Raw genomic sequence first — 10050 nt, 5'->3', positions numbered from 1 at the left:
ATGTAAATTTGGTTCTAAAAATAGATTTGAGATAAATGGTTATCTGGAGGAGTAAAACGACATACAATTAGGTTAGTATATTTTAGATGATTTTCTCTTTGTAAATTTTAAAGTAGCTTATATACAAACAGTCCGTCTTAAGAAAAATATCGGTTTAGCAGTGAAAACAAATACATGGTCATAAGTCATCTGTTTTATCTTAAATAATAGAACTGTCTTGTGTATATCACCTAATGTGTACTGAATAATTGCAGTGATTTAATAATTATAATAAAGTAATACTGTCCTTTGTATTTTTAACCAACCTGTGATAAGAATATGTAAGTAATGCTCCGAAGCTATCAAAACAATTCCCTACCCTTCAGTAAGTATACTGAAACATGATGCTTCGACTCCTCAACCTTGGTCACAAATACTTTTTATTCTTAGCTTTAGGAGAAATTTAAAAAAAAAATAGTCTAATTTGCAATTTTTGTCGAGCCTGCAACTTTTGTTGCAGAAAGCTCGACATAGGGATAGTGATCCGGCGGCGGCGGCGGCTACGGCGGCGGCGGCGGCTACGGCGGCGGCGTTAGCTCACTTCTTAAAAGCTTTATATTTTAGAAGGTAGAAGACCTGGATACTTCATACTTTGTATATAGATGCTTCATGTTACGAAGTTTCCGTCAGTCACATGTCCAATGTCCTTGACCTCATTTTCATGGTTCAGTGACCACTTGAAAAAAAAGTTCAAATTTTTTGTAATGTTGAATTCTCTCTTATTATAAGTAATAGGATAACTATATTTGATATGTGCGTACCTTGCAAGGTCCTCATGTCTGTCAGACAGTTTTCACTTGACCTCGACCTCATTTCATGGATCAGTGAACAAGGTTAAGTTTTGGTGGTTAAGTCCATATCTCAGATACTATAAGCAATAGGGCTAGTATATTCGGTGTATGGAAGGACTGTAAGGTGTACATGCCCAACTGGCAGGTGTCATCTGACCTTGACCTCATTTTCATGGTTCAGTGGTTATAGTTAAATTTTTGTGTTTTGGTCTGTTTTTCTCATACTATATGCAATAGGTCTACTATATTTGTTGTATGGAATGATTGTAAGGTGTACATATCTAGCGGGCAGATGTCATGTGACCCTGACCTCATTTTCATGGTTCAGTGGTCAAAGTTAAGTTTTTGAGTTTTGGTCTTTTTATCTAATACTATATGCCATAGGTCAACTATATTTGGTGTATGGAAATATTTTATGATCTTTATGTCAGTCACACAGGTTTTATTTGACCCTGACCTCATTTTCATGGTTCATTGCACAGTGTTAAGTTTTTGTGTTTTGGTCTATTTTTCTTAAACTATAAGTAATGGGTCAACTATATATGTTGTATAGAAGCATTGTTAGCTGAACATGTCTGCCTGGCATGTTTCATCTGACCTTGACCTCATTTTCAAGGTTCATTGGTCTTTGTTTAGTTATCTTGGTTAATGTTAAGTTTATGTGACAGTTGTAATAAAGCTTAGCTTTACACCTAGGACTATCAACATAATATCAATGATTAGTATAGAAGGCGAGACATTTCAGTGTGTGCACTCTTGTTGGAATGTTTCATGAAAACGAGAGGCCAGAATGTACATATCTGGTTTTTTTTTCAATGGAGAAACACAATCTTAATCTGGTATCTATCACAGTGACTCTGATATAAACAACTGACATCTTACAGATGAATTGTGTTGACAAAGACTTAGTTAATTGTTTTTGGGAAGTATCTTTAACAAACCGCCACTTCATAATGAGCTTTTCACGAAAAAATGCTATTTTGATCAAATCTTTCACATTTCAAAATACGAATAAAGGATAATACAAATACTGTTATCTCATAACTTAACTTGCATCTTTAAATCAGCAATTGTTTTTTTCACTCGAATTTTAAAGTTTACAATAATTTTGATAATTTTCATTTTTCAAATTTTAAACTTTTCATTTTTATAATGTTCTCGGTACTTGGGCTGAACATTTATCATACTAAAGAAGCGTTTCTTGTTTTCTTACGACTTATATTGTTTGATTGTCCCCAATGTTTGCTTTCCTTTATGTGACTCTTTAGATAACATTTACAATAATACGTTAAAATAAGAACAAAGATTATTTAACATAATATAAATATGTAATGTCATGGTATCATTGATATGTCTTTTTTAAGTAGCTAAAAACTACTGTTTATGATTTTTATGATCAAGATAAATATGATTGAATACACATAATTTAATGAAGGGTTGGTTAAAGACTGCTTAATGTTGAATTAATCAAGAAAATGAATATTTTGTGTAGTGTGAGCTTAAGCAATAGACTCAACTGCTACGTCATTTGATCACTAATGGAAAGTTTTATCACTGGCTATCATACCACATCTTTGTATATCTGCATTGAAATTTTAAAAACTGTTAAAATAAGTCATTTTTTGTAGGTATCTAAAGACTTCAAGATGGATATTGGATCAGGTATGAATCTATGAATCTACTTGTCAACTTTAATGTTTTTAACATGCACAGAAAAAAGACAAGTACCACCTACTAGATAACAAATTAGACACAAGCACCTTTTAAACAATCTACATTATACGTATGAAGTGAATAATAATACAGCGTACATGTTAGGCTTGCAATTGTTTCCCCCTTCATAAAATAGGATTATTCCTTTTAATTTATATTCTATAGTACATATGGTACATATTCATATACACTTTAAATTACATTGGAAAATGAAAATAATACTTTAAAAATTGGTTTGTCCAAAGTGCTTATCTGTATCAATCTTTATTATTAACTCTCAGAGCCAATAATCTGCAACTACCAAAAAAAAATTGAGCTATATGACCGCAAGGACCATAAAATGGTAGACAAATTAGTCTACGACCAACTTGCATGTGGGATTAGAACATTAGCTTCAAAATTATTTCTCAATGCATTTATTTACTTTTATCAAAATTAATTTGTTAGACTTATGTAAATTTCTTTTAGACTACAGATTCACTGAGCCTTTTAAGCTTACAGAACAAATGTACAATGACTATCATGACAATGGGTATCTTATCATACGGTTAGTATTAATAATCTGACAATACTTTTTTTTATAAATTTCAATCCTGGTATCTATGAATAGTTTATATGGACGAAACGCGCGTCTGGCGTACTAAATTATAATCCTGGTACCTTTGATAACTATTTACACCACTAGGTCGATGCCACTGCTGGTGGACGTTTCGTCACCGAGTGTATCACCAACCCAGTAGTCAACATTTCGGTGTTAACATGAATATCAATAATGTGGTCATTTTTACAAATTTCCTGTTTACAAAATTTTGATTTTTTTCGAAATCTAAGGATTTTCTTATCCTAGGGATAGATTACCTTATTTGGCCGTATTTGGCAAAATTTTTTGGAAATTTTGGACCCTCAATGCTCTTCAACTTTGAAATTGTTTGGCTTTATAAATATTGTGATATGAGCGTCACTGATGAGTCTTATGTAGACGAAACGCGCGTCTGGCGTACTAAATTATAATCCTGGTACCTTTGATAACTATTATAAACATGTTTTTGTCTTTTTCATTATTGATATTTGACACCGATCATGATTTTGATTTTCATGATAGTCAGGAAATCAAATTCGATCTTCCTGCAACGCTTTTCTATGCTAATCTAGATCAGAAACACTTCGACGATAACTGCTCAGAGAGCCAAAGATAATATAAGTATAGGTAAATGCAGGGAATCGTCACGTTAAGATACCCACGCCCGTTTCAAAGTCCATAACAAAATCATTGAGGCAAACATAATAAGATTCTGAGAAAGTTTAATTAAATTCTGAATGAAATATGTAGTGTAGCGTAGTATACTGGTAAAATAAAGTCCATGCTCTGTCTGAGTTGATCTAAGAAATCCTTTGAAATTAAGAACTAAAATAAATGTGAAAAAGAACAATCTGTGAGCAAGATTATGTAATCGTTTCACAAACTTTTTTTCAAGTTGTTCATGAACAGACAGTAGCTCATACAAAAGTGGGGTTGATTGACCAACGGACAGACGATATTTAATGTCATATCGATATTTGTCCTGTTGGTATGTTAACTGACATTGGTAAACTTTCTATATTTTTAACCCTTATTGATATGATCATATATCGTGTGAGTATGACTACGAGAGGAATCTTGATACACATTGGATAAAGATAAAGAGAGAAAGTTTTGGTATGTTGTCCAAATGTTTTATTCCCTGCCTTTATAATAACAAACATATATTTTTATAGTAATATGCTTGACAAAGAGGAGATTAACAAAATAGAGAAATGTGTGACCGGAGAAAAGTTTATGGGGAACAAATACTCGGTACGTTTGGTTTTAACATAGATGATTTTTATCTGATGTCTACATAGATGATTTTTGTCTGATGCCTACATACATGCAAGTCACTTGAAATAAAGCAACACTGATATATGTTTTTATAGAATGGAGTCAAGCTTGTGTAATAAATGCTTAAATGAATTTTATAAAAATGGAAATAAATCTTAATAAATTTAAAGAGTCCTAAGCACTTTTCTGGATTTTCTTTAATCAGATACGTTTAATACCGAATATTTTGAATGCCAATAAATTTTTAGAACCGAAACGGAGACGAACTGTATTACAAAAAAGGATATATAAATAATACACAAAAACATCAAAAGTCAACTTTGCCAGATGGAGTTGGAACTAAAGTTGTTTCTTAACAAATAAGTTGCAATAGCATACTTGAGAGTATATGAGTGTATATATAAATGGTGTCCAGCATAGGTTTGGTTGATGTTTCGTAATCGTTTACATAGAATAATGTTTATTTTAAAATTAGATTTTTATTCATCTTTTATTTTAATGTCATCATTGATGATAGATAACATAGAAACATCATATTATTTAAGCTAGAAGATAAAGAAAATAAGATAATACGAGTTGTTTGGAGACATCCTGGTACTGACGTCACTGGAATTGTATCTAGATCAGAGAAAATAGTGAGTAGTTGTGAAAAGGTAAGTACTTAGTTATTCAATATAGTCCCGTATTTATAACACATCTGTTAAAAACAACAACGCCCAAAGCCAAATATTTGAAAGCCAAGGATTTATAAGAACCGAAACAATTGAAGAGCTATATAACCAAAAATAACTAATAAAGTAGCCAAATCAACTAAGGCTAACTTTGCTAGTTTTTTATTATTTCAAAATTTATTAACTGAAAATTTTAAAAAGGGTTGTTTTAAATCATGTCAGTACCGAAGTACTCTCGATGATAGAGGTATTGACCCATTGATGTAATGATGAAAACAACACGTTATTGAAAGTTTATTATTGCTATTTGATTTTGCCATTTGATAAGAGCCTTTTCGTTTTAATTTTCCTTTGAGTTCGGTATTTTTTTGTTATTTTACTTATTGTTTGGTATATTTTGCTACTGTTCAATATTTCATGTTTGTTTTTGCTTTCTTAATATGTTTAGTTACTTGATGGCGAAGTGTATCACTACCATGCTAAGTTGATTATGAAGGAACCTGAAGTGTCTGGCCCTATATACTGGCATCAGGATTACGGGTTACTATTTTCGCAAATATTATCTTTGTTTGAACTTTATATTCTAACTATCCTATCAATTACGAGTACAGTTTATTATTACACATATCTCGTTATTCGTTCACTATGATCTTGTATAACTTAAACTTGCGTTAACTTAGCCGAATAAGGAATATCTGCTGTTTATTTTCTACAAAGTCTAATATGGCTATTCAATTACATTTTCCTAAATTATGATATGTACAGAATGCGAACAATCATTGGTAGCAAATATTATTGATTACTTGTAATCAAAGAAAGTTCACTTGATTTCTCATTTTGAAGAAATACATATTCTCATTATATTTATGATGAGGTTTGATTATTTGTAACAATACATATGTTTAATGCATTTAATATTTTAAAGCTATTGGTATCATTACGGTAACCTTTTCCCTGACTTGCTGACTGTTTGGGTTGCAGTTGATCCCAGCACGATTGAAAACGGATGTCTGGAGGTTCGTTATGGTCTATGTTTGTTAGTGAAATCACAGAAAAAAAATAAAAATAGCCAGTAAGAAAAACGAACATTTATTTGTTTAATTTCATAATTCATAAATTAATAAAACTAGAATACCGAATACCCACTAGCTGAATCTGAAAGTCTTCTATACACTTTGAATAAATTGATGTGATTCAAGAATTGCAAAACAAAAAGCACCTATAGTAAAACAGTCTTTGAGTATTAACGTAATCAAGTCAGTTTACATACTTTTCAAAATTTTGTTTTCGATTTTGTTTTCAACCAGTAACTTTTTACATACTATTCTTTTGATAGGGTTTAGACTTTCATCATGATATTGCATACTTTTATTTGTTATAAATTTAGCCATTCATTCAGTTAACATACTATTCATACTTTGTGATATGGATTTAATAGCATCAAATCAGTCTAATAGTATTCATACTATATCATATTTTTGTGATACAGGTTTTAGCAGGATCCAATAAATGTGGACGGTTAGATCACCATGTTGATGATGGACAAAATCAAGTTGCCGAACTGTCACGTCTAGAATCTATTAAGGAGAGATGCCCTCATGTCAAAGCTGAGATGGAGAAAGGTAATCCTACACTTCAGAAAAAGCAAATTCCGATAGTTTTATGATATCAGTATCACTTTATTCAAATTCTTACTTTTGATCTTTTTGATTCCAGCGTCAGGGATGATTTTTTTGTAGACAAAACGCGCTTTTGGCTTACTCAATTACTACACTGTAACCTTTGACTATTTTGTCTTCTCTGTTTTACAAATTAGATAGAACCGATGTTCAAATCTCATAAATTCAGAAGATACAAAATCAAATTTAAGAAACAAAAACCAGGAAATCATATTTAACCCAAAATGAACGAAACAGGATGCGTGACATGGTAGGCATCGGTCTATACACATTATCGCAATTAAGACTTAACCAAAGATTCTGTGACACTTAAAATATTATCGTCAAACAACAATCGTTTTTCTATTGATACGTCATATCCATTATTACGTAAACAAATGACGGGAATCTTTGTAATGTCCAAATGTATGGCAAACAAATAACGATAAGGTGTATATTTAAACCTCATGAATAGGCCACAAATAGTAAATTTACATATCAGCTTATTTTTTGGTATTGAAAGGTTTTAGACCGCAAAAGCATATCGTTAGTGGGTTTAGACGCATACCCATCATTTAGACACATACACATTGGGTATATATATATATCGGTCCATCAATTAATAATCGATGCTGACCGTATAACCATGATATGGTTTTCATTCTTGTTTCCTAATAACTATGCTGTAGCAGTTTTGTGTATCCTGTTAATGAGGTCTGTAAAGAACGAAATTGTATGTGCGTAACGTATTCGTTGGTATGTGTCATTTCAGTAGGCTGGGACAGAGTGTAATTGTTCTATGATAATTTTTGTATTATTGTCTTTCATTTTTGCTAATATGCTGTGTCTGTATGCATTGTGTGTTTCTTTGCTACATATGACGTGGCCCTGTGTTTATAAATCCCGTCATTGTGTTATTGTGCCAAGGTAAATATGTGTTTACATATTTGTTTGATTTATATTGATTAAGATGATAACCCAATGTTGACTTATATGACGTTTTTACCTATTATGTGTATTTGTTTTGTTCACACGTCGTTTTCAATATAATAGAATTTAGCTATAAGAAAATGCCTGTATCGAGTAAGGAATATGACAGTTGTTGTCCATTTGCTTGATATTGTTGAGGATTGGATTTTTGCCATTTGATAAGGGACTTTCTGTTTTGAATTTTCGTCGGAGCTCGGTATTTTAGTGAAATAATTTTTTGATACTTCTGAGTAATGGCAAGTTGACAATTTGAAAAATTGAAATCACGATAGTTATAAATGTTTTGGTTAAAGTCGTATACCTTTGTCAGTATAATATATAAGATCAATTTATGAAGTAGATTTTCTAGTTTCGATGATAGCTTTAATACTTAGAAACATCTTTCATTTTCTTTACAGGAGATGTTTTGTTTCTCCATTCTAATACACTACACTACAGCAGTCCGAATCGTAGTAAGATGAGAAGGATTGGATTCCTCATGTGTTACAACAAAGCCTCTAATGAATCCGTCATGGAACATCATCATGCTCAATATACCCCCATACAGAAGGTAGTTTTTATCATTTTGGCTCAATGTAGCCTTAAAGGCAGATCTTTTAACAAAATTGACATGCATCAGAAAAAACGATCGTAGCTTACTCTTTTTCATTCGGGAGTATTGTGAAAATGTACACAAAACGTAAAAGTAAATATAATTGACATATGCAAACAATATAAGTGGACGGAATTTAAACGTGTACACTAGTATAGGTAAAGGGGTAGGTTCAGTAAGACCCCTTTTTGGCCCAAAAATATAGCAATTACAAAATTGTTAAAATGTAAACTGTTAGTTATTTATGGAAAGAAGAATGCTTCTTATACATAGATATGGGCTGTTTTTGACAATACAATGCTCATATATCGGGTACTAGCATCATTTACTCATGCTTAATTACTGAAATCTTTACAATTTTAGCATATTAGTTAAATTTTTCCGTCTTAAATGAAAATGGCCGCATTTGTGTTCATTCTTAATATTGAAATGTAAGTTGTATTTGATGATAATACATAATATATATAAAGGTTGAGGATGAACACGGATGTGTTCACTATCATATTTGATAAAAGCCATCTGAAAAATGACATTTTCTTGGCATATTTGATAGATTTTTTTATATTTAAGCTTGAATCGGAGCGTTTTTAATTACTAAATCAGTAAAAATCTTTCACATAAACTCATTGAATCAACTGAAATAGATACTAAAGTGTTTAAAAAGTGTCAAAAATCTTTCGTCAGATGAACTTAAAATTTGATGCCATAATCGGCCCTTACCGGACCTACTCCTTTGATTATTTGATAATGGCCAATCAATTATAAATATGATGTTTAAACTCCATCGACTTATAATTGTTTGCAGGTATCAATCCTAATTGTCATGTTTGAGCAAACATTAGTACAAACAAATCAAGCAAGGCAAGCAAGCCAACCAGTCTCTTACTCTAGAGAGGGACGAAAGATACCAGAGGGAGAGTCAAACTCATAGATAAAAAATAAAATGACAATTCCATGGCTTAAACTAAAAAGACAAACAGACAAATAATAGTACAGAAGACACAACATAGAAAACTAACACGAACCCCATCAAAAACTGGGGGTGATCTCAGGTGCTCCGGAAGGTTAAGCAGATCCTGCTCCACATGTGGCATCCATCGTGTTGCTTATGTTATTGCAAATCCGGGAAATATCTTTAATAGCTTCCTTTTGAGTAGCAATCCTCTCTCAAGGAAATCATGATAGGAAATACAAGCCCGTAAATATCGTATCAATTGGAAGATATATACTCCGTATGCAGGCGCTGCTGGAATGTTGCTACTTAGAAATGGAAAGTTCACAATTGAAATACTTTGTACTTATATTGGTAAAGAGAAAAATATTTAACATGATTATATACACTGTTTAATAATACTTTCACCTGTCTCTTTTTTTTTCTCTCCGAATAGTATAAATAGAGGAAAGAATATTCTGTTTCAATTTATAAACATGAGTTGCACGTGCACAATGGTCAATTGGTCCAATTATTATTTCAGGTTCCAGATTCTGCAATCAAGGAATGTACAAATTTTACAGACATGTCTGGAAAGGAATTTCAACATCCAAATACAAATACAACAATGATTGGCAGGAAAGATCAATCCCACTAACATATGCGGGTTTTTTTCGGCAACGTATAAACGTTCATATACATTGTAGTTGGATGGAGATAGAGATTTTTTAAAAACATCAGACGAAATACAAGTTGTCGTAAATAAAATAACGCTTCATCCAATAAAAATAAATATTAATAATATAA

At 31.7% G+C, this 10050-nt stretch overlaps 1 protein-coding gene across 1 annotated transcript; it reads left to right on the top strand.

Annotated features, from left to right (window-relative positions):
• On the top strand, positions 1-10050 carry LOC143064562 (L-proline trans-4-hydroxylase-like). The gene is made up of 10 exons (XM_076237469.1): positions 1-71; positions 2459-2492; positions 3012-3090; positions 4299-4377; positions 4947-5054; positions 5521-5612; positions 5998-6088; positions 6562-6694; positions 8119-8270; positions 9788-10050. Exons 2-10 carry the CDS (start codon positions 2477-2479, stop codon positions 9899-9901), a joined length of 864 nt encoding a protein of 287 aa, XP_076093584.1. The 5' UTR covers positions 1-71; positions 2459-2476; the 3' UTR covers positions 9902-10050.

Source organism: Mytilus galloprovincialis, chromosome 2, assembly GCF_965363235.1.
Source record: "Mytilus galloprovincialis chromosome 2, xbMytGall1.hap1.1, whole genome shotgun sequence".
NCBI lineage: Eukaryota > Metazoa > Mollusca > Bivalvia > Mytilida > Mytilidae > Mytilus > Mytilus galloprovincialis.
The sequence above is the reverse complement of the archived record's forward strand: the minus strand, read 5'-3'. Positions and strand labels throughout refer to the sequence as shown.